The 27,949-nt window shown below is 46.4% G+C and overlaps 1 protein-coding gene across 1 annotated transcript in view; it reads left to right on the forward strand.

Annotated features, from left to right (window-relative positions):
• LOC142188720 (disintegrin and metalloproteinase domain-containing protein 33-like) overlaps positions 1 to 27,949 on the forward strand; it is a 63,305-nt gene that overhangs the window by 21,271 nt on the left and 14,085 nt on the right. Inside the window, exons 2-5 of the mRNA XM_075261963.1 lie at positions 1,183 to 1,262; positions 19,832 to 19,905; positions 27,196 to 27,274; positions 27,865 to 27,941. Of these exons, the coding sequence (XP_075118064.1) occupies positions 1,183 to 1,262; positions 19,832 to 19,905; positions 27,196 to 27,274; positions 27,865 to 27,941 (310 nt within the window). The remainder of the gene's footprint in view (positions 1 to 1,182; positions 1,263 to 19,831; positions 19,906 to 27,195; positions 27,275 to 27,864; positions 27,942 to 27,949) is intronic.

Raw genomic sequence — 27,949 nt, forward strand, 5'->3', positions numbered from 1 at the left:
ACATTACATTACTTATCCTGTATTATACTCCAGAGCTGCGCTCACTATTCTGCTGGTGCAGTCACTGTGTACATACATTACATTACTTATCCTGTATTATACCCCAGAGCTGCGCTCACTATTCTGCTGGTACAGTCACTGTGTACATACATTACATTACTTATCCTGTATTATACTCCAGAGCTGCGCTCACTATTCTGCTGGTGCAGTCACTGTGTACATACATTACATTACTTATCCTGTATTATACTCCAGAGCTGCGCTCACTATTCTGCTGGTACAGTCACTGTGTACATACATTACATTACTTATCCTGTATTATACTCCAGAGCTGCGCTCACTATTCTGCTGGTACAGTCACTGTGTACATACATTACATTACTTATACTGTATTATACTCCAGAGCTGCGCTCACTATTCTGCTGGTGCAGTCACTGTGTACATACATTACTTTACTTATCCTGTATTATACTCCAGAGCTGCGCTCACTATTCTGCTGGTACAGTCACTGTGTACATACATTACATTACTTATCCTGTATTATACTCCAGAGCTGCGCTCACTATTCTGCTGGTACAGTCACTGTGTACATACATTACATTACTTATACTGTATTATACTCCAGAGCTGCGCTCACTATTCTGCTGGTACAGTCACTGTGTACATACATTACATTACTTATACTGTATTATACTCCAGAGCTGCGCTCACTATTCTGCTGGTACAGTCACTGTGTACATACATTACATTACTTATACTGTATTATACTCCAGAGCTGCGCTCACTATTCTGCTGGTACAGTCACTGTGTACATACATTACATTACTTATACTGTATTATACTCCAGAGCTGCGCTCACTATTCTGCTGGTACAGTCACTGTGTACATACATTACATTACTTATACTGTATTATACTCCAGAGCTGCGCTCACTATTCTGCTGGTACAGTCACTGTGTACATACATTACATTACTTATACTGTATTATACTCCAGAGCTGCGCTCACTATTCTGCTGGTACAGTCACTGTGTACATACATTACATTACTTATACTGTATTATACTCCAGAGCTGTGCTCATTATTCTTATTGTACCTGGACAGACCCCCTTCCCCAATAACTGGGCTCCAATAATGTGGCTGGGAGATCACTGAGTATTTTTTTTTATTATTTCTTTGTTAGGGGACATTCAGGGCGAGGCTGTGACAGTACAATGGCTGCTGAATGGACGAACACGGAGGTCGATGAATGCACAAAACAAGGTAACTGAGGGACCAGAGAGACTGGTTGCAGGGGGCTGAGGACATGAGGTTGCAGAGGAGAGAACATGAGGTTGCACAGGGGACTGAGGACCTTAGGTGTAAGGGGCTTGAGGACATGAGGTTGTAGAGGGCTGAGGTCCTGAGGTTGCAGAGGGCTGAGGTCCTGAGGTTGCAGAGGGCTGAGGTCCTGAGGTTGCAGATGGCTGAGGTCCTGAGGTTGCAGAGGGCTATGGCCCTGAGGTTGCAGAGGGCTATGGCCCTGAGGTTGCAGAGGGCTATGGCCCTGAGGTTGCAGAGGGCTATGGCCCTGAGGTTGCAGAGGGCTATGGCCCTGAGGTTGCAGAGGGCTGAGGTCCTGAGGTTGCAGAGGTCCTGAGGTCGCAGAGGGCTGAGGTCCTGAGGTCGCAGAGGGCTGAGGTCCTGAGGTTGCAGAGGGCTATGGCCCTGAGGTTGCAGAGGGCTGAGGTCCTGAGGTTGCAGAGGGCTGAGGTCCTGAGGTTGCAGAGGGCTGAGGTCCTGAGGTTGCAGAGGGCTATGGCCCTGAGGTTGCAGAGGGCTATGGCCCTGAGGTTGCAGAGGGCTATGGCCCTGAGGTTGCAGAGGGCTGAGGTCTGAGGTTGTTGAGGTTGCAGAGGGCTGAGGTCCTGAGGTTGCAGAGGGCTGAGGTCCTGAGGTTGCAGAGGGCTGAGGTCCTGAGGTTGCAGAGGGCTGAGGTCCTGAGGTTGCAGAGGGCTGAGGTCCTGAGGTTGCAGAGGGCTGAGGTCCTGAGGTTGCAGAGGGCTGAGGTCCTGAGGTTGCAGAGGGCTGAGGTCCTGAGGTTGCAGAGGGCTGAGGACATGAGGCTGCAGAGGGCTGAGGTCCTGAGGTTGCAGAGAGCTGAGGTTGCAGAGGGCTGAGGTCCTGAGGTTGCAGAGGGCTTAGGTCCTGAGGTTGCAGAAGGCTGAGGTCCTGAGGCTGCAGAGGGCTGAGGACCTGAGGTTGCAGGGGGGCTGAGGACCTGAGGTTGCAGGGGGGCTAAGGACCTGAGGTTGCAGGGGGGCTAAGGACCTGAGGTGGTGCAGGGGTGGAGGTCCTGAGGTGGTGCAGGGGGTTGAGGTCCTGAGGTGGTGCGGGGGGTTGAGGTCCTGAGGTGGTGCGGGGGGTTGAGGTCCTGAGGTGGTGCGGGGGGTTGAGGTCCTGAGGTGGTGCGGGGGGTTGAGGTCCTGAGGTGGTGCAGGGGGTTGCGGTCCTGAGGTGGTGCGGGGGGTTGAGGTCCTGAGGTGGTGCGGGGGGTTTGAGGTCCTGAGGTGGTGCAGGGGGTTGAGGTCCTGAGGTGGTGCAGGGGGTTGAGGTCCTGAGGTGGTGCAGGGGGTTGAGGTCCTGAGGTGGTGCAGGGGGTTGAGGTCCTGAGGTGGTGCGGGGGTTTGAGGTCCTGAGGTGGTGCGGGGGGTTGAGGTCCTGAGGTGGTGCAGGGGGTTGAGGTCCTGAGGTGGTGCGGGGGGTTGAGGTCCTGAGGTGGTGCGGGGGGTTGAGGTCCTGAGGTTGCAGGAGTTGAGGACATTGGGGGTCACGTGCAGAGGTTGCTGTGTGCAGTCTGTTTATACTTGTTGCTTCGTTGCGGTGACTTGTGTAAGTGGTCGGTGTCACCACATTTAGAGAAGTGAGACCCATATAGGAATTAACCCTTTCTATTCCGCTGTATATAATGGGCTGTTGCACTGCTGCATTGTGGGATGTCGTTTCCTGTAGTGGTCGGCAGATAATGGGGTGTCAGGCAGGGACCCCCGTATCCTGCTCTGTGCTGTATAGTGATATGTAGCAGAGCCCACACGGTACAACCATCTGGACTGTGCAGCACATTCTGCAGGATTTTGGGCCCTCCCCTGTCTCGGAGCCGCGGCCGCAGCGTGGGGTTGTCTGCCGTACTCCGACGCCGGCCAAATAACACAAACCCAGAGAAAGAGCCGAGACGTCTTATTATTACATCTCAGGAGTCTGGAAGATGAAGGACAGGCCGGGCACTCCCATCATTGTACGAGACCGCTAAGGGTTAACAACTCTTCGCCAAATCCCATGGTGACGCTCCGAGCCCTGGCCGCAGATTCCGGCTGTGATGTCATCGGGGGGCGAAGAAAAGGGAGAAAACGAAATAAACACAAACATATTAGAGGAGGAGATCCAGGGGCGCCCGGTTATGAGGCCGCGCTACCCCCAGATAAGCCTGAGGGTCTGCTGATACCCCCCCAAATCCCATGGGAACCCCCAGATAAGCCCCGTCCTCCATCTCCTCCCCCTGAGGTCTGCTGATCCCCCCAAATCCCATGGGAACCCCCAGATAAGCCCCGTCCTCCATGCTGTAAGTCCCCCCGGTCTATAATACTGATGTGTTATCCCCTGATCTGGCACGGCAGCCACTATGGCCTCCTCAGGGGCCCCGGGCTCCTCTTCTGCCCCCTATCTCCTGCTGTCACACCTGCAGGTCACTTTGTAACATTTCACCCGCTTTGTTCTGCGGTTACCGCGGTGCTGGGCGCGGACTGTTATTATAAGAGATCTGGCATGTGGCGAGCGTTATTACAGACCGCCCGCCGGTATATTACATACCCCAATAGTAACCCTTCCCTGACACTATGAAGCTCCCGACTAATACATTGTGTGCAATACAGAAGCCTTGTATAATGACACTCGGGGTACAGGGTAATGACAGGCTGATACTTGGGGTACAGGGTAATGACAGGCTGATACTCGGGGTACAGGGTAATGACAGGCTGATACTCGGGGTACAGGGTAATGACAGGCTGATACTTGGGGTACAGGGTAATGACAGGCTGATACTCGGGGTACAGGATAATGACAGGCTTATACTTGGGGTACAGGATAATGACAGGCTGATACTCGGGGTACAGGGTAATGACAGGCTGATACTCGGGGTACAGGATAATGACAGGCTGATACTTGGGGTACAGGATAATGACAGGCTGATACTCGGGGTACAGGATAATGACAGGCTGATACTTGGGGTACAGGATAATGACAGGCTGATACTTGGGGTACAGGATAATGACAGGCTGATACTTGGGGTACAGGATAATGACAGGCTGATACTTGGGGTACAGGGTAATGACAGGCTGATACTCGGGGTACAGGATAATGACAGGCTGACACTTGGGGTACAGGATAATGACAGGCTGATACTTGGGGTACAGGATAATGACAGGCTGATACTTGGGGTACAGGATAATGACAGGCTGATACTCGGGGTACAGGATAATGACAGGCTGATACTTGGGGTACAGGATAATGACAGGCTGATACTCGGGGTACAGGATAATGACAGGCTGATACTTGGGGTACAGGATAATGACAGGCTGATACTTGGGGTACAGGATAATGACAGGCTGATACTTGGGGTACAGGATAATGACAGGCTGATACTTGGGGTACAGGGTAATGACAGGCTGATACTCGGGGTACAGGATAATGACAGGCTGACACTTGGGGTACAGGATAATGACAGGCTGATACTTGGGGTACAGGATAATGACAGGCTGATACTTGGGGTACAGGATAATGACAGGCTGATACTCGGGGTACAGGATAATGACAGGCTGATACTTGGGGTACAGGATAATGACAGGCTGATACTTGGGGTACAGGGTAATGACAGGCTGATACTCGGGGTACAGGATAATGACAGGCTGATACTCGGGGTACAGGATAATGACAGGCTGATACTCGGGGTACAGGGTAATGACAGGCTGATACTTGGGGTACAGGGTAATGACAGGCTGATACTCGGGGTACAGGGTAATGACAGGCTGATACTTGGGGTACAGGATAATGACAGGCTGATACTCGGGGTACAGGATAATGACAGGCTGATACTTGGGGTACAGGATAATGACAGGCTGATACTCGGGGTACAGGATAATGACAGGCTGATACTCGGGGTACGGGATAATGACAGGCTGATACTTGGGGTACAGGGTAATGACAGGCTGATACTCGGGGTACAGGATAATGACAGGCTGATACTCGGGGTACAGGATAATGACAGGCTGATACTCGGGGTACAGGATAATGACAGGCTGATACTTGGGGTACAGGGTAATGACAGGCTGATACTCGGGGTACAGGATAATGACAGGCTGATACTCGGGGTACGGGATAATGACAGGCTGATACTTGGGGTACAGGGTAATGACAGGCTGATACTCGGGGTACAGGGTAATGACAGGCTGATACTCGGGGTACAGGATAATGACAGGCTGACACTCGGGGTACAGGATAATGACAGGCTGATACTCGGGGTACAGGATAATGACAGGCTGATACTCGGGGTACAGCGTAATGACAGGCTGATACTTGGGGTACAGGATAATGACAGGCTGATACTTGGGGTACAGGGTAATGACAGGCTGATACTTGGGGTACAGGACAATGACAGGCTGATACTTGGGGTACAGGATAATGACAGGCTGATACTCGGGGTACAGGATAATGACAGGCTGATATTCGGGGTACAGGATAATGACAGGCTGATACTTGGGGTACAGGATAATGACAGGCTGATACTTGGGGTACAGGGTAATGACAGGCTGATACTCGGGGTACAGGGTAATGACAGGCTTATACTTGGGGTACAGGATAATGACAGGCTGATACTCGGGGTACAGGATAATGACAGGCTGATACTCGGTGTACAGGATAATGACAGGCTGATACTTGGGGTACAGGATAATGACAGGCTGATACTTGGGGTACAGGATAATGACAGGCTGATACTCGGGGTACAGGATAATGACAGGCTGATACTCGGGGTACAGGATAATGACAGGCTGATACTTGGGGTACAGGATAATGACAGGCTGATACTTGGGGTACAGGATAATGACAGGCTGATACTTGGGGTACAGGATAATGACAGGCTGATACTCGGGGTACAGGATAATGACAGGCTGATACTTGGGGTACAGGATAATGACAGGCTGATACTCGGGGTACAGGATAATGACAGGCTGATACTTGGGGTACAGGGTAATGACAGGCTGATACTCGGGGTACAGGGTAATGACAGGCTGATACTTGGGGTACAGGATAATGACAGGCTGATACTCGGGGTACAGGATAATGACAGGCTGATACTCGGGGTACAGGATAATGACAGGCTGATACTCGGGGTACATGATAATGACAGGCTGATACTTGGGGTACAGGATAATGACAGGCTGATACTCGGGGTACAGGATAATGACAGGCTGATACTCGGGGTACAGGATAATGACAGGCTGATACTCGGGGTACAGGATAATGACAGGCTGATACTTTGGGGTACAGGATAATGACAGGCTGATACTTGGGGTACAGGGTAATGACAGGCTGATACTCGGGGTACAGGATAATGACAGGCTGATACTCGGGGTACAGGATAATGACAGGCTGATACTCGGGGTACAGGATAATGACAGGCTGATACTCGGGGTACAGGGTAATGACAGGCTGATACTCGGGGTACAGGGTAATGACAGGCTGATACTTGGGGTACAGGATAATGACAGGCTGATACTCGGGGTACAGGGTAATGACAGGCTGATACTCGGGGTACAGGATAATGACAGGCTGATACTCGGGGTACAGGATAATGACAGGCTGATACTTGGGGTACAGGATAATGACAGGCTGATACTCGGGGTACAGGGTAATGACAGGCTGATACTTGGGGTACAGGATAATGACAGGCTGATACTCGGGGTACAGGGTAATGACAGGCTGATACTTGGGGTACAGGGTAATGACAGGCTGATACTCGGGGTACAGGATAATGACAGGCTGATACTCGGGGTACAGGATAATGACAGGCTGATACTTTGGGGTACAGGATAATGACAGGCTGATACTTGGGGTACAGGGTAATGACAGGCTGATACTCGGGGTACAGGGTAATGACAGGCTGATACTCGGGGTACAGGATAATGACAGGCTGATACTCGGGGTACAGGACAATGACAGGCTGATACTTTGGGGGTACAGGATAATGACAGGCTGATACTTGGGGTACAGGATAATGACAGGCTGATACTTGGGGTACAGGGTAATGACAGGCTGATACTCGGGGTACAGGATAATGACAGGCTGATACTCGGGGTACAGGATAATGACAGGCTGATACTCGGGGTACAGGATAATGACAGGCTGATACTCGGGGTACAGGGTAATGACAGGCTGATACTCGGGGTACAGGGTAATGACAGGCTGATACTCGGGGTACAGGATAATGACAGGCTGATACTTTGGGGTACAGGATAATGACAGGCTGATACTTTGGGGGTACAGGACAATGACAGGCTGATACTTTGGGGGTACAGGCACATCCAGGAGGAGGACCCCGCTTCCAGCCCCCATGTCTGCGTTCCCTGGCAGTCCTCTGCTTGTGTCCTGGGATAACTCGCACCATCTGTTCGCCCTCGGCCATGGTCGGGGTCTCCGCTGCCCCCTCACGTGTAATCGGATCTCAGCACTTCCTCAGGTTGTATGGAAACCATTAGGGCTGATATTGGGTTGGGGGCGGACGTGTTGCCGGTTCTCACGGTCGGGTGTGGATACTGCAGGGAAATCATTGGCAGGATGTAACTAAAGCTGGACCCGGGGCCCCAATTGATGACTGGTGTATCTTCTGGAGGAGACATTGGGGTCTCCTGAGCCCCATAAGTTATGAGTTCCCGCTATGACGTGAGTGTCTGGACTCCCCATTATCTGGCCCCATATCTCGGTCTCTACCTCGCTGGCGGGGGCGGGGGACACTAACCCCTCACTATAGGGTTTACTGTCTGACTTTCTTCCTCTGGGATCCTTTACTTTATATAATCCTGCAAAAGAGCAAAACTGTGACCCCCGACCCCTAGAGACAGGGCTGCTTAAAGGGGCGGACAGTCTTCTTTAAATAAAGCACAATCCTTAAAGGTTCTGCTGCTTTCAAAGTGATGCTAAACAGGCGGGACCACAGACTGACACATTGTAACAAACTAGGAGAGAGTCGTCAGCAGCTGCTGCTCATGTATCCAGTCTATACAATGCTCTATGAGCTAAATAAGCTGGACTGACACATTGTAACAAACTAGGAGACATCCTTCAGCAGATGCTGGGCATTGTATGGACTGGATACGTCAGCAGCTGTACACATTTCTCTGCTAGTTTGCTACAATGTGCTGGTCTGGGCTGTGTCACTCACAGAGCATTGTCTTGAATGAGTCGGTTAGATAGTTGCAGAACTTCTTGTGTCACTGTATACACCTGGTAGTAATAAGCCTGGGGGGGGGGATACAGCAGAGATTAGATACATGTGCTTCTGCCCCATCTGTCACTGCCCCCACCTGGTCTCCATAGGATGAAACATACGGAAAGACTTTGAAGTCGCCATCAAGTAATGACATCATCCGTCTTTATCCCAATGAAACCTTTATAGGACACACATGGGGGGAGGGGCACCAATAAAAGAGGGGGCCTGAGGCAAACGTCCAAGTAGAGCCCCCTACTGCTCAAACCACATCTGGGAGGAAATCCTGACATCTAGTATCCCCCCCCCACCTCATACCCCTTACAGGGACCCTAAGGAGGCCCCCCCCGTCATATAAAAGATCAGCAGTGGGAATGGGGGGGGGTTATATAATATACAGAGAAGACGAGTCAATAAAAGTCATATCACAGCCGGCAATCTGTTATCAGGAAACTCCCCGCATGTTATTTCCTGTAATCACTTCTCATTGTATCTGTAACTACTGCCAAATCACCTGAACCCCATCCAAACCGCGCCCCGCTATATACTGTACTCACACCCTTCCTGCCAACATCTGGCTTCTGCTTACAATAATACAACCCGGTACCTGTGATATATATACCGCAGCACGTAAGACACCCTATAGAGAGAAAGTCAATACTTATATAATATATAATATATATATAACTACTATAATACTACTACTATGTACAAGAATATAACTACTATAATACAACCTCCTATGTACAAGAATATAACTACTATAATACTACTCCTATGTACAAGAATATAACTACTATAATACTACTCCTATATACAAGAATATAACTACTATAATACTACTCTTATGTACAAGAATATAACTACTATAATACTACTCCTATATACAAGAATATAACTACTATAATACTACTCCTATGTACAAGAATATAACTACTATAATACTGCTCCTATGTACAAGAATATAACTACTATAATACTACTCCTATGTACAAGACTATAACTACTATAATACTACCTCCTATGTACAAGTATATAACTACTATAATACTACTCCTATGTACAAGAATATAACTACTATAATACTACCTCCTATATACAAGAATATAACTACTATAATACTGCTCCTATGTACAAGAATATAACTACTATAATACTACTCCTATATACAAGAATATAACTACTATAATACTACCTCCTATGTACAAGAATATAACTACTATAATACTACTCCTATGTACAAGAATATAACTACTATAATACTGCTCCTATGTACATGGATATAACTACTATAATACTACTCCTATGTACAAGAATATAACTACTATAATACTACTCCTATGTACAAGAATATAACTACTATAATACTACTCCTATGTACAAGAATATAACTACTATAATACTGCTCCTATGTACAAGAATATAACTACTATAATACTACTCCTATGTACAAGAATATAACTACTATAATACTGCTCCTATGTACAAGAATATAACTACTATAATACTGCTCCTATGTACAAGAATATAACTACTATAATACTACCTCCTATGTACAAGAATATAACTACTATAATACTACCTCCCATGTACAAGAATATAACTACTATAATACTGCTCCTATGTACAAGAATATAACTACTATAATACTACTCCTATGTACAAGAATATAACTACTATAATACTACCTCCTATGTACAAGAATATAACTACTATAATACTACCTCCTATGTACAAGAATATAACTACTATAATACTACTCCTATGTACAAGAATATAACTACTATAATACTACTCCTATGTACAAGAATATAACTACTATAATACTACTCCTATGTACAAGAATATAACTACTATAATACTACCTCCTATGTACAAGAATATAACTACTATAATACTACTCCTATGTACAAGACTATAACTACTATAATACTGCTCCTATGTACAAGAATATAACTACTATAATACTGCTCCTATGTACAAGAATATAACTACTATAATACTGCTCCTATGTACAAGAATATAACTACTATAATACTACCTCCTATGTACAAGAATATAACTACTATAATACTACCTCCCATGTACAAGAATATAACTACTATAATACTGCTCCTATGTACAAGAATATAACTACTATAATACTACTCCTATGTACAAGAATATAACTACTATAATACTACCTCCTATGTACAAGAATATAACTACTATAATACTACCTCCTATGTACAAGAATATAACTACTATAATACTACTCCTATGTACAAGAATATAACTACTATAATACTACTCCTATGTACAAGAATATAACTACTATAATACTACTCCTATGTACAAGAATATAACTACTATAATACTACCTCCTATGTACAAGAATATAACTACTATAATACTACCTCCTATGTACAAGAATATAACTACTATAATACTACTCCTATATACAAGAATATAACTACTATAATACTGCTCCTATGTACAAGAATATAACTACTATAATACTACTCCTATGTACAAGAATAAAACTACTATAATACTACTCCTATGTACAAGAATATAACTACTATAATACTACCTCCTATGTACAAGAATATAACTACTATAATACTACTCCTATGTACAAGAATATAACTACTATAATACTACTCCTTTGTACAAGAATATAACTACTATAATACTACCTCCTATGTACAAGAATATAACTACTATAATACTGCTCCTATGTACAAGAATATAACTACTATAATACTACTCCTATGTACAAGAATATAACTACTATAATACTACTCCTATGTACAAGAATATAACTACAATAATACTACCTCCTATGTACAAGAATATAACTACTATAATACTACTCCTATGTATAAGAATATAACTACTATAATACTGCTCCTATGTACAAGAATATAACTACTATAATACTACTCCTATGTACAAGAATATAACTACTATAATACTACTCCTATGTACAAGAATATAACTACTATAATACTGCCCCTATGTACAAGAATATAACTACTATAATACTGCTCCTATGTACAAGAATATAACTACTATAATACTACTCCTATGTACAAGAATATAACTACTATAATACTACTCCTATGTACAAGAATATAACTACTATAATACTGCTCCTATGTACAAGAATATAACTACTATAATACTACCTCCTATGTACAAGAATATAACTACTATAATACTGCTCCTATGTACAAGAATATAACTACTATAATACTGCTCCTATGTACAAGAATATAACTACTATAATACTACTCCTATGTACAAGAATATAACTACTATAATACTGCTCCTATGTACAAGAATATAACTACTATAATACTACCTCCTATGTACAAGAATATAACTACTATAATACTACCTCCTATGTACAAGAATATAACTACTATAATACTGCTCCTATGTACAAGAATATAACTACTATAATACTACTACTATGTACAAGAATATAACTACTATAATACTACTCCTATGTACAAGAATATAACTACTATAATACTACTACTATGTACAAGAATATAACTACTATAATACTGCTCCTATGTACAAGAATATAACTACTATAATACTACCTCCTATGTACAAGAATATAACTACTATAATACTGCTCCTATGTATAAGAATATAACTACTATAATACTACTCCTATGTACAAGAATATAACTACTATAATACTACTCCTATGTACAAGAATATAACTACTATAATATTACCTCCTATTTACAAGAATATAACTACTATAATACTACTCCTATGTACAAGAATATAACTACTATAATACTGCTCCTATGTACAAGAATATAACTACTATAATACTGCTCCTATGTACAAGAATATAACTACTATAATACTGCTCCTATGTACAAGAATATAACTACTATAATACTGCTCCTATGTACAAGAATATAACTACTATAATACTACTCCTATGTACAAGAATATAACTACTATAATACTACTCCTATGTACAAGAATATAACTACTATAATACTGACTCCTATGTACAAGAATATAACTACTATAATACTGCTCCTATGTACAAGAATATAACTACTATAATACTACCTCCTATGTACAAGAATATAACTACTATAATACTACTACTATGTACAAGAATATAACTACTATAATACTACTCCTATGTACAAGAATATAACTACTATAATACTACTACTATGTACAAGAATATAACTACTATAATACTGCTCCTATGTACAAGAATATAACTACTATAATACTACCTCCTATGTACAAGAATATAACTACTATAATACTGCTCCTATGTATAAGAATATAACTACTATAATACTACTCCTATGTACAAGAATATAACTACTATAATACTACTCCTATGTACAAGAATATAACTACTATAATATTACCTCCTATTTACAAGAATATAACTACTATAATACTACTCCTATGTACAAGAATATAACTACTATAATACTGCTCCTATGTACAAGAATATAACTACTATAATACTGCTCCTATGTACAAGAATATAACTACTATAATACTGCTCCTATGTACAAGAATATAACTACTATAATACTGCTCCTATGTACAAGAATATAACTACTATAATACTACTCCTATGTACAAGAATATAACTACTATAATACTGCTCCTATGTACAAGAATATAACTACTATAATACTACCTCCTATGTACAAGAATATAACTACTATAATACTACTCCTATGTACAAGAATATAACTACTATAATACTGACTCCTATGTACAAGAATATAACTACTATAATACTGCTCCTATGTACAAGAATATAACTACTATAATACTACCTCCTATGTACAAGAATATAACTACTATAATACTACCTCCTATGTACAAGAATATAACTACTATAATACTACTCCTATGTACAAGAATATAACTACTATAATACTACCTCCTATGTACAAGAATATAACTACTATAATACTACCTCCTATGTACAAGAATATAACTACTATAATACTGCTCCTATGTACAAGAATATAACTACTATAATACTACCTCCTATGTACAAGAATATAACTACTATAATACTACTCCTATGTACAAGAATATAACTACTATAATACTGCTCCTATGTACAAGAATATAACTACTATAATACTACTTCTATGTACAAGAATATAACTACTATAATACTGCTCCTATGTACAAGAATATAACTACTATAATACTGCTCCTATGTACAAGAATATAACTACTATAATACTACTCCTATGTACAAGAATATAACTACTATAATACTGCTCCTATGTACAAGAATATAACTACTATATTACTACCTACTATGTACAAGACTATAACTACTATAATACTGCTCCTATATATAGTCCTGTATCCTCCCCCTCCGTCTATGTAGTAGTATGGCGGTGACATTATATGCAGACTCTTCATTCATTGCTTTGGCTCGGTCTGGTGAGTGTAAGTCTCCTTGGACATATATATTTATGTAGGTGGGGGGGTCTCGGGGGTGATGTCACTTTCTTGGTATCTTCCCAGCAGGGCACTGGGCTCTGGGAACTTGTAGTGTGAAGGACATTATCGGAGATGTCTGCTCTCCTTATTTGGCCATATAAAGTGACTGTTCCGCGCCGCTCCGCTCTACTAATAGCTTACAAATCCTATAAAAATTACCGCGATATGAGGAAAACTGCTGGAATACGCCCAACATTGTTAGAGGACGACTCAGAACATGGGCGGTGGGGATTAACCCCTGATGGGGCCGCTCGGGGCCACACTGCACAACTCTGCAGAATCGGGGAGAATTCCTGAGTAAGACTGACGGATTGTGAATAACTGGGAGGCTCCAGCAGATCACACGAGAGGGGCGAAGCCTCCTGAGATGTCTCCAGTGCAGAGTGTCAGTGGAAATCTATGAAGTGCTGTAATATAGCAGACTATACAGTCATGAATAAACCGTCCACATAACAGACCACGTTATCATAGGACATAGCGCCAGGCTCATCACACATCTACAATATACCGTATTATTGTCACCTGGAGCCTCATCACCATCAATGGTCACCATTAACGTTATAAATGTATCAGCAACATCATTCCCCCGACTTCCTGCGCTGATCACTCACCATCGATTCACAGCCAAAATATGTCTGGAGCGATGAGACAGACTGAGGGATCAGGTGACATGCTGCCTATAGAGGTCTATGTAAGAGGAGGAGACAGAGGCCCACAGACGTGCCAATATGATGAGAGGGAGTCATGGAGCAGGATCTCCTCTATTGTCTATGTGTAGGAGAGATATTATAGTCTCCTGAGAAGTAGCGCCTGCAGAGGGTATATAAAGTCATATCAAAGCCCAAAATCGTGTCACTCTTCATGTAGACATGCGGCAGATCCATCAACTCAACAATCAGCCCCATTACTTCATGCTGTAGGTCCATCACCCCATACTACAGGTCCATCACCTCCACATTCAGTCCCATCACCCCATACTACAGGTCCATCACCTCCACATTCAGTCCCATCACCCCATACTACAGGTCCATCACCTCCACATTCAGTCCCATCACCCCATACTACAGGTCCATCACCTCCACATTCAGTCCCATCACCCCATACTACAGGTCCATCACCTCCACATTCAGTCCCATCACCCCATACTACAGGTCCATCACCTCCACATTCAGTCCCATCACCCCATACTACAGGTCCATCACCTCCACATTCAGTCCCATCACCCCATACTACAGGTCCATCACCTCCACCATCAGCCCCATCACCTCACACTACAGGTCCATCACCTCCACATTCAGCCCCATCACCCCATACTACAGGTCCATCACCTCCACATTCAGCCCCTTCACCCCATACTACAGGTCCATCACCTCCACATTCAGCCCCATCACCCCATACTACAGGTCCATCACCTCCACATTCAGTCCCATCACCCCATACTACAGGTCCATCACCTCCACATTCAGTCCCATCACCCCATACTACAGGTCCATCACCTCCACATTCAGTCCCATCACCCCATACTACAGGTCCATCACCTCCACATTCAGTCCCATCACCCCATACTACAGGTCCATCACCTCCACATTCAGTCCCATCACCTCACACTACAGGTCCATCACCTCCACATTCAGTCCCATCACCTCACACTACAGGTCCATCACCTCCACATTCAGTCCCATCACCCCATACTACAGGTCCATCACCTCCACATTCAGTCCCATCACCCCATACTACAGGTCCATCACCTCCACATTCAGCCCCATCACCCCATACTACAGGTCCATCACCTCCACATTCAGTCCCATCACCCCATACTACAGGTCCATCACCTCCACATTCAGTCCCATCACCCCATACTACAGGTCCATCACCTCCACATTCAGCCCCATCACCTCACACTACAGGTCCATTACCTCCACATTCAGCTCCATCACCTCACACTACAGGTCCATCACCTCCACATTCAGCCCCATCACCTCACACTACAGGTCCATCACCTCCACATTCAGTCCCATCACCCCATACTACAGGTCCATCACCTCCACATTCAGTCCCATCACCCCATACTACAGGTCCATCACCTCCACATTCAGCCCCATCACTTCATGCTATTACTCCGTCACCTCCACATTCAGCCCCATTCCTTCATGCTATTTCCCCATCCGTTTATACTACAGGTCCATCACCTCCACATTCAGTCCCATCACCCCATACTACAGGTCCATCACCTCCACATTCAGTCCCATCACCCCATACTACAGGTCCATCACCTCCACATTCAGTCCCATCACCCCATACTACAGGTCCATCACCTCCACATTCAGTCCCATCACCCCATACTACAGGTCCATCACCTCCACATTCAGCTCCATCACCCCATACTACAGGTCCATCACCTCCACATTCAGTCCCATCACTTCATGCTATTTCCCCATCCGTTTATACTACAGGTCCATCACCTCCACATTCAGTCCCATCACCCCATACTACAGGTCCATCACCTCCACATTCAGTCCCATCACCCCATACTACAGGTCCATCACCTCCACATTCAGCCCCATCACCCCATACTACAGGTCCATCACCTCCACATTCAGTCCCATCACCCCATACTACAGGTCCATCACCTCCACATTCAGTCCCATCACCCCATACTACAGGTCCATCACCTCCACATTCAGTCCCATCACCCCATACTACAGGTCCATCACCTCCACATTCAGTCCCATCACCCCATACTACAGGTCCATCATCTCTGCATTTTGCCCATCCCACCTCATGCTGTAGATCATGCTATCGGCTCAATCAGAGGCATGACTCCTGTACCCCAATACAAATTCTTTAATGGGCCCCCACTTACCTTGTGGAATATTTTAGGTGTCAGAGGGACCTTTGGGACGCCCACAAGGTCTGGTGCCCCCACAGGGTTAGGACCAGGTAGTGTCCGTTACCACCCCACATTGCTATGTCCCTGAGACCTTCAGCCACATGATATAGAGACCATAGAAAGACTGGCTATATGGTGACCGGGCCTCATATACAGTCCCACGTCTGCTCCCTATGGCCCCATAGCCTCACGCGTCTTATTCATTTCACACACCATACAGTATGATCACGAATGGTTAACCACCACATATAGCTTCACATCCCATCTAACCTTCTCTGGAAATCTCATAGGAAACAATCCGGAGCTGGCATGAAGCCCCATGACGGTGGTATTAATCAGCAGGAGCCTGCGCTGTCCCACATTCCAGAGATATGAGGGCTTTCTATATACACACCGCCCTTATCTCCAATACAACATGGACCATAGAGAGGCATCCAAGACACGTGGTCACCACAGGACACCTATAGGTGCCTACACCGCCCCCCTCGTACCATATAGAAGCCCCAATAAGTACGAGCCCTTGACTTGTCTTCTGCTGTCTTGGTGGCCACAATTTCCACCCAGATTTCTTTGTTGCTGTTTAATTGATACTCTTCTCTTCTTGGTGGACAAGCAGGGGTTAAGACTTGAGGACCTCCTACCCCGAGCAGTACTCGTGTCACATTGACAGGAAGTGTAACTGATAATTATGGCCCCCAGTAGCCCTGTGGTTAAGGACCTAGATTACTATTATTGTTGGAAGTCATGGGGAGATAATAGACTTTCCATTTTCTCGGCAGATGTAGACTGTGGCGCTGAGGAGCTCCGGTGGCTAATGACCAGCTTCATGTCTTAGAAGCCTCCTCGGGGAGCGCTCTTCTCACATCTTACTAAAGTCCACATGAGAACCTTGGTCACACATCTGGATGGTGGAGTCCCTGTTTCAGGCCTTTCTGTGCCTGCAGTTTCTTCAGAGACTGCCTTTATATTGATGGGGATTCAAGTAGGAGGAGAAGTAAGAAGTAAGCTACTTCCTCCTACATCAATGGCGCCAGCGAGCAGAAAAACATTCCCATCCCACCCAAGTGGTCACAATGCAATCCCAAGGTCTTACCTGTCTGCTCCTGCAGTTTCTTTGAAGGCTTCGTCTATATTGATAGGAATTTAGGGAATTGTAGAAGTTAGCTACTTCCTCCTACGTACAGGTCAGCGGTGAGCAGCAAAAATCTGGATCTAACTCCAGTAGACCTGTTATCATCCCAAAGTTTTATACCTTTCTGCTCCTGCAGTCTTTTGCAGTCTGGTAGTAGAAGAAGTTAGCTACTTCCCCGACATTCAGGTCACCAGTGAGGAGTAAAACAATCTCAATAATCTCAAAGTATTACCTTTGTGTTCCTGCAGTTGTTTCCAGATTGGTGCTGTATTGATAGGAGGAGAAGTAGGAGGAGAAGTTAGCTACTTCCTCTACACTAAAGTCCCACCTAAAGAGTCCTGGTAGGCTTAAGTAGCTCGGTATTATGTCCTCAATGGGGGACTGTGATTTATCGCCAGGAAGAGCTGAGAGCAGGAGATAAGAGGAGCCTGGGTGACCAGGTGACAGAATACACAGCTGCAGGAGAGCTGATGGGACCGCTTCAGAGTATTGGGGGGGGGGCAGGGTTGGTATTATTAGTCTTACAGGGAATTCTTAGAGCACAGCAGGACAAGGCCCCTCAGGACACGGCTGTACATGTGATCACACCCTGCCGCTCACATGACCCGCGGCGATCAGCTGTCACGACTGAGCGCTGTGCAATGTCAGTGTGTCAGACATGAGATCCGCACCCTTATACTACAGTACAGCTACTCATGTATTACTGCTGACAACCAGCCTGTATGTATCATGTCTGAGAGGTTGTCACAGCCCCGCCCCCTCTAAGTGACATCACTGATATAATGACATGTGATCAGACATGAGATCTGCCCCCTTATACTACAGTACAACTATTCATCTATTACTGACAACCAGCTGTATATATCATGCCTGAGATGTTGTCAGTGGGGTTCTGCCCCCCTGGGGCCCCTGATTTGATGGTGCGGTACTCTATCTGACAGCTGACCTGACATTCTTCACATATTCTGCCTGTGCCAGACTTTATGTAGAGCTCAGAATAACAAAGCCGCACTAATGAGGCCGGAGATGGCGGGGTATTAATACCTGGGCTGGCGCTAGTGCCCCTTGTTCTTGTTTTTATTGTTCTTGTTGTTTGTGTTGTTCTTGTTGTACTTTTAGGTGTTGTTCTTGTTTTTATTGTTCTTGTTTTTTTATTGTTGTTCTTGCTGTTGGTCTTGGTGTTGTTGTTTACGTTGTTCTTGTTCTTATTGTTGGTCTTGTTCTTATTGGTTTTATTGTTGTTCTTGCTATTGGTCTTGTTGTTCTTATTGTTGGTCTTGTTCTTATTGGTTTTATTGTTGTTCTTGCTATTGGTCTTGTTGTTCTTATTGTTGGTCTTGTTCTTATTGGTTTTATTGTTGTTCTTGCTATTGGTCTTGTTCCTGACTTTTATTCACAGTTTGGGATGGGGGGTGAAAACTTCTACTTTATCTACAAATAAACAGAGGGAGAGAAGGTTCCTTATGGAGGTCTTTGGACACTGAGCTGTGATGAGAACCTTGTACAGTAGGCATCTCCATGGCTCTGTCTGAATCCTCACATCTGCTGTCTGGTTATATCTGGTGATATCGGGAATAAAGCCAAAGTGCCCACAATTGTTCTCTTCTTGTTGTCAGAGACGTGACATAGCTGGTGGCCAGATCATCTAAGTGGTCCAGGCCAGCAGAGGACTATAGGGGACGTGTAAGGCCAGATTCACACTTGCAGCTTCTCCTTCCTCACCAGGCAGGACTTCTAAGCTTCAGTTCTCCTGATTCTATTGATGATTTTGTCTCCACCAGATGGCGCCAGCTCGGGGACAGATCTCTGTAAAGTCAGAAGGAAGACATCTTATCTTGGAGGTGGAGAGGAACCAGTAAGTGTTTATGTTTCAGTGTGTTTGTCCTTGTTACCCTTGTGTGAACATGTGGCTTGATTAGATAATTTCTTGCTATTGTCCTACAATGCTGTTGATGGATCTCGGTTAGTCTGCGGTGAGTGTAATATGAATGAAGCTTCTTCCACCATCTCCAGCAACAGATAACGTTATCATAAGATCATATGGATCTACAGTGATCACTACCCGCACCACAGCTGGAAATGCGCCCCCTCACTGTATGTGGCCATAGTTGTGTGTAGGAGCCTTCTCTAGGGGGCCGGTATATCACCTTCCCAGCAGATCTAGCACCTGGTATCCTATGGAAGCACTCTACACGCTTAGGGATTAATGTGCTCGTACGCAAGATTTTTTTTTTTGCTAATCTCTTTTATGTATTCCCATGTGGAAACATGTCCTTCTGCCTGACATACACTTGCCCGGGCCCTCCTCCTCCCTCTGACATACACTTGCCCGGGCCCCCTCCTCCCTCTGACATACACTTGCCCCGGCCCCCTCCTCCCTCTGACATACACTTGCCTCGGCCCCCCTCCTCCCTCTGACATACACTTGCCCGGGCCCTCCTCCTCCCTCTGACATACACTTGCCCGGGCCCCCTCCTCCCTCTGACATACACTTGCCCCGGCCCCCCTCCTCCCTCTGACATACACTTGCCTCGGCCCCCCTCCTCCCTCTGACATACACTTGCCCCGGCCCCCCTCCTCCCTCTGACATACACTTGCCTCGGCCCCCCTCCTCCCTCTGACATACACTTGCCCTGTACCTCCACTTCACTCTGACATACACTTGCCCCGACCCCCCACTTCAGTCTGACATACACTTGCCCGGGCCCCCCTCCTCCCTCTGACATACACTTGCTCGGGCCCCCCTCCTCCCTCTGACATACACTAGCCCGGGCCCCCCTCCTCCCTCTGACATACACTAGCCCGGGCCCCCCTCCTCCCTCTGACATACACTTGCTCGGGCCCCCCTCCTCCCTCTGACATACACTTGCCCCGGCCCCCCTCCTCCCTCTGACATACACTTGCCCCGGCCCCCCTCCTTCCTCTGTCATACACTTGCCCCGGCCCCCCTCCTCCCTCTGACATACACTCGCCCAGGGCCCCCCTCCTCCCTCTGACATAAACTTGCCCTGGCCCCCCACTTCTCTCTGACATACACTTGCCCAGGGCCCCCCTCCTCCCTCTGACATACACTTGCCCCGGCCCCCCTCCTCCCTCTGACATACACTTGTCCCGGCCCCCCACTTCTCTCTGACATACACTTGCCCCGGCCCCCCACTTCTCTCTGACATACACTTGCCCTGGCTCCCCACTTCTCTCTGACATACACTTGCCCGTGTCCCCCACTTCTCTCTGACATACACTCGCCCCGGCCCCCCACTTCTCTCTGACATACACTCGCCCAGGGCCCCCTCCACCCTCTGACATACACTTGCCCTGGCTCCCCACTTCTCTCTGACATACACTTGCCCCGGTCCCCCACTTCTCTCTGACATACACTTGCCCTGGCTCCCCACTTCTCTCTGACATACACTCCCCCAGGGCCCCCTCCTCCCTCTGACATACACTTGCCCTGGCTCCCCACTTCTCTCTGACATACACTCGCCCCGGCCCCCCACTTCTCTCTGACATACACTCCCCCAGGGCCCCCTCCTCCCTCTGACATACACTTGCCCTGGCTCCCCACTTCTCTCTGACATACACTCGCCCCGGCCCCCCACTTCTCTCTGACATACACTCGCCCAGGGCCCCCTCCTCCCTCTGACATACACTTGCCCTGGCTCCCCACTTCTCTCTGACATACACTTGCCCCGGCCCCCCACTTCTCTCTGACATACACTTGCCCTGGCCCCCCACTTCTCTCTGACATACACTTGCCCTGGCCCCCCACTTCTCTCTGACATATACTTTCCCCGGCCCCCCACTTCTCTCTGACATATACTTGCCCAGGGCCCCCCTCCTCCCTCTGACATACACTTGCCCTGGCTCCCCACTTCTCTATGACATACACTTGCCCAGGGCCCCCCTCCTCCCTCTGACATACACTTGCCCCGGCCCCCCACTTCTCTCTGACATACACTTGCCCCGGCCCCCCACTTCTCTCTGACATACACTTGCCCTGGCCCCCCACTTCTCTCTGACATACACTTGCCCCGGCCCCCCACTTCTCTCTGACATACACTTGCCCCGGCCCCCCACTTCTCTCTGACATATACTTGCCCCGGCCCCCCACTTCTCTCTGACATATACTTGCCCCGGCCCCCCACTTCTCTCTGACATACACTTGCCCTGGCCCCCCACTTCTCTCTGACATACACTTGCCCTGGCCCCCCACTTCTCTCTGACATATACTTGCCCCGGCCCCCCACTTCTCTCTGACATACACTTGCCCAGGGCCCCCTCCTCCCTCTGACATACACTTGCCTCGGCCCCCCACTTCTCTCTGACATACACTTGCCCCGGCCCCCCACTTCTCCCTGACATACACTTGCCCCGGCCCCCCACTTCTCTCTGACATACACTTGCCCCGGCCCCCCACTTCTCTCTGACATATACTTGCCCCGGCCCCCCACTTCTCTCTGACATACACTTGCCCCGGCCCCCCACTTCTCTCTGACATACACTTGCCCTGGCCCCCCACTTCTCTCTGACATATACTTGCCCCGGCCCCCCACTTCTCTCTGACATACACTTGCCCAGGGCCCCCCTCCTCCCTCTGACATACACTTGCCCCGGCCCCCCACTTCTCTCTGACATACACTTGCCCCGGCCCCCCACTTCTCTCTGACATACACTTGCCCTGGCCCCCCACTTCTCTCTGACATACACTTGCCCTGGCCCCCCACTTCTCTCTGACATACACTTGCCCCGGCCCCCCACTTCTCTCTGACATATACTTGCCCCGGCCCCCCACTTCTCTCTGACATATACTTGCCCCGGCCCCCCACTTCTCTCTGACATACACTTGCCCTGGCCCCCCACTTCTCTCTGACATACACTTGCCCTGGCCCCCCACTTCTCTCTGACATATACTTGCCCCGGCCCCCCACTTCTCTCTGACATACACTTGCCCAGGGCCCCCCTCCTCCCTCTGACATACACTTGCCTCGGCCCCCCACTTCTCTCTGACATATACTTGCCCCGGCCCCCCACTTCTCTCTGACATATACTTGCCCCGGCCCCCCACTTCTCTCTGACATACACTTGCCCTGGCCCCCCACTTCTCTCTGACATACACTTGCCCTGGCCCCCCACTTCTCTCTGACATATACTTGCCCCGGCCCCGCCACTTCTCTCTGACATACACTTGCCCAGGGCCCCCCTCCTCCCTCTGACATACACTTGCCTCGGCCCCCCACTTCTCTCTGACATACACTTGCCCCGGCCCCCCACTTCTCCCTGACATACACTTGCCCCGGCCCCCACTTCTCTCTGACATACACTTGCCCTGGCCCCCCACTTCTCTCTGACATATACTTGCCCCGACCCCCCACTTCTCTCTGACATACACTTGCCCAGGGCCCCCCTCCTCCCTCTGACATACACTTGCCCCGGCCCCCCACTTCTCTCTGACATACACTTGCCCCGGTCCCCCACTTCTCTCTGACATATACTTGCCCCGGCCCCCCACTTCTCTCTGACATACACTTGCCCGGTCCCCCACTTCTCTCTGACATATACTTGCCCAGGGCCCCCCACCCCCCTGTCCTGAGACGACTGTAAGTGATCCGTCTTGCTTGTCTGTATCCACTCTGCCTTCTTGGCCTGAGATCCAGACAGGACGTGTATGGGATGAGGAAGTAGCAGAGGGCAGAAGTGGATGAATCAGCAGCCTGGGAAGACACAATGTAGCAAATGAGATGCTGTGGAACCCAAATATAAAGCTACATATCAGGAGTCCATACACCCCAAACACCCTGATGTGACCCTAGAGGGCGACTCTCCACCCACCCTCACGTCTATACTCACCTATTAATGTCAGAACCGCACTGACACAGTAGACGACACACCGCTATATCCAAACTACTCAATATGGCGCCCCATGGCGGGCAATAGCAAACAATAAGAGAACAAGCCCCAGTCCCTCAATGGATTTGTGAGGACGATTAGAGACAAAGACAATAGTAATAGATTATAGATTATAGATTATACATTATAGATTATAGATCCACAAAAAGGGACAGAAAGTCAAGTGATAAAAAACTAAGAGCAGGTCTGTGGCCAAGTCTGTGCGGCAGGAGATCCGGCACGGCACACCACAGGCTGTGTCTGTAAGACTCCGATCCTACACATCACCCTCTTACTGCACCCCAAAACCCAACCCCCTACCTGGAGCCTCCCACCTGGGGCTGCACCGAATCCATGGGGGATAGTCACACCCCATATAGATATATATAGATCATCACACATAAACTGTAAGAGCGGTCACACTACATACCATATACTGTTATAGCGGTCACACTATATACTGTATACTGTAAGAGAGGTCACACTATATACTGTATACTGTTATAGCGGTCGCACTATATACCGTATACTGTTATAGCGGTCACACTATATACTGTATACTGTAAGAGAGGTCACACTATATACTGTATACTGTTATAGCGGTCACAATATATACCGTATACTGTTATAGCGGTCACACTATAGAGCTGCATACTGTTATAGCGGTCACAATATATACCGTATACTGTTATAGCGGTCGCACTATATACCGTATACTGTTATAGCGGTCACACTATAGAGCTGCATACTGTTATAGCGGTCACAATATATACCGTATACTGTTATAGTGGTCGCACTATATACCGTATACTGTTATAGCGGTCACACTATAGAGCTGCATACTGTTATAGCGGTCACAATATATACCGTATACTGTTATAGCGGTCACAATATATACCGTATACTGTTATAGCGGTCGCACTATAGAGCTGCATACTGTTATAGCGGTCACAATATATACCGTATACTGTTATAGCGGTCGCACTATTTAGGGTGTTGCTGACTTCAGGCTCTCAGTTTCGGGGCTGACCTCGTTTCTTCCTCTGGAATATGAAGCAGTTTTATCAGTTCCATGTGTGGACGCCCAGATGTGTCCTGAGATAATGGGGCTGTTGTTCAGGGACCACGGCGGACACTGGGGGCGGCCCCATAATGTACAGGAGTATACCATTATACTGGACACCTATAGAAAGGGTTAATCTCCGGAGGACCCGCACACATTCTAAGGGATTGAGGTCACGTCTGACTGCGAGGCTCATAGACACAACATGGACATTCGGTACTGAGGGGATGTATTTAGGGTTCTGGTGTCTTCAGCTCCAGGTTTGGCCGTCTCATTATTGCCCCTGTTAGGACTCTTGTTGCCTCCTGTGATGTGTCTTTGCCCCCTCCCAGGGCACATTATGGCCCCCATATGTCTTACACATTACTTTACTATCTGGTGGATTTGATGTTTTTCTGCAGATTTGTCTTCTCTCCAGAACTTTCTGCTGACGCCGAGGAAAGACAAAAACATTTCCCGACAGCGAGAAAGTACAGACAGGAAATGTCATATAGTGATCAGATCATATATGTATATACTGATATATAGGTGCTCCATGTGTTACACGGGTCATCATATATGCACACAGACAGTATATACTGATATATAGGTGCTCCATGTGTTACACGGGTCATCATATATACACACAGACAGTATATACTGATATATAGGTGCTCCGTATGTTACACGGGTCATCATATATACACACAGACAGTATATACTGATACATAGGTGCTCCATATGTTACACGGGTCATCATATATACACACAGACAGTATATACTGATATATAGGTGCTCCATATGTTACACGGGTCATCATATATACACACAGACAGTATATACTGATATATAGGTGCTCCATATGTTACACGGGTCATCATATATACACACAGACAGTATATACTGATACATAGGTGCTCCATATGTTACACGGGTCATCATATATACACACAGACAGTATATACTGATATATAGGTGCTCCTTGTGTTACACGGGTCATCATATATACACACACAGACAGTATATACTGATATAGAGGTGCTCCATGTGTTACACGGGTCATCATATATACACACAGACAGTATATACTGATATATAGGTGCTCCGTATGTTACACGTGTCATCATATATGCACACAGACAGTATATACTAATATATAGGTGCTCCATGTGTTACACGTGTCATCATATATACACACAGACAGTATATACTGATATAAAGGTGCTCCGTATGTTACACGGGTCATCATATATACACACAGACGGTATATACTGATATATAGGTGCTCCATGTGTTACACGTGTCATCATATATACACACAGACAGTATATACTGATATAAAGGTGCTCCGTATGTTACACGGGTCATCATATATACACACAGACAGTATATACTGATATAAAGGTGCTCCGTATGTTACACGGGTCATCATATATACACACAGACGGTATATACTGATATATAGGTGCTCCATGTGTTACACGTGTCATCATATATACACACAGACAGTATATACTGATATAAAGGTGCTCCGTATGTTACACGGGTCATCATATATACACACAGACAGTATATACTGATATAGAGGTGCTCCGTATGTTACACGGGTCATCATATATACACACAGACAGTATATACTGATATATAGGTGCTCCGTATGTTACACGTGTCATCATATATGCACACAGACAGTATATACTGATATATAGGTGCTCCGTATGTTACACGGGTCATCATATATACACACATACAGTATATACTGATATATAGGTGCTCCGTATGTTACACGGGTCATCATATATACACACAGACAGTATATACTGATATATAGGTGCTCCATGTTACATGTGTCATTATGTAATGTATATACACACAGACAGACAGTATATACTGATATATAGGTGCTCCATATGTTACATGTGTCATATATACACACATACAGTATATACTGATATATAGGTGCTCCATATGTTACACGGGTCATCATATATACACACAGACAGACAGTATATACTGATATATAGGTGCTCCATATGTTACATGTGTCATATATACACACAGACAGTATATACTGCTTATATAAATATATAGGTGCTCCATCTATTACATCTATAACACTTTATATGATACTTTATAGATCTCTGACCCTTCCTATATCATACCCTATAGATGGCTTCCTATATGTCTCCTCACTGATATTCCTTCTTCCTTCTCAGCCTCCTGCTCTCTCCAGGCTTCTCGGAGACGCACTATACTGAGCTCGGGGAGATGGTGACTTTGACCCCAAACCACACAGTAAGTTCTTCACAAATTTCACATCTTCTTTGTGATAAGGATCTTGTCGAGGCGCCGTTTATCTGCGGCAGGATCTGGGTCACGTCTTGACACATATCTAGATAGTTCCTAGAAGTCAGGAGGATATCCTAGAAGATGTGTCAGATCTCTTCTTTCCTGTATAGCAGCAGACTGACACTGTGTATGTAACCGTTAAAGGGGAAGTCTTAATTAACCCCTTCCCAACATCCACTGCACTATTACGGCCGATTCCGGGTGTTTAACTAAGGCGACCGCTCGGAAGCTGGACAACCGCCATAGCTGCCAGGTGTCTACAGTTTTATACAGTAAACCCCCAGCGCTACTGCCTACAATCGGTGCCCGCACCAATCATGGGCATTAACCCTTCTGGGGCCTTGGTCAAAGCTTACTTAGGTGCCATTTTCTCCATGATTGCCGGCACTCGGAGTGGAAGGGGGGGGGGGGGGGGAGTCAAAAATCAAAAAATACCGTTGGCGGGAAGGGGTTAAAGCATTTCTGCGGGCGTCTGAGATGTTGGGATGATGAGAGTTGTAGCCGCACAATCACTCCCATTCTCCTTCCATCTATAGGAGCACTGCTACTACCACGGCCAGGTGAAGGGTCACGACCAATCTTCGGTGGCTCTTAGTACCTGCTCAGGGATCAGGTAAGACT

This window comes from Leptodactylus fuscus, chromosome 1, assembly GCF_031893055.1.
Source record: "Leptodactylus fuscus isolate aLepFus1 chromosome 1, aLepFus1.hap2, whole genome shotgun sequence".
In the NCBI taxonomy this organism is placed as follows: domain Eukaryota; kingdom Metazoa; phylum Chordata; class Amphibia; order Anura; family Leptodactylidae; genus Leptodactylus; species Leptodactylus fuscus.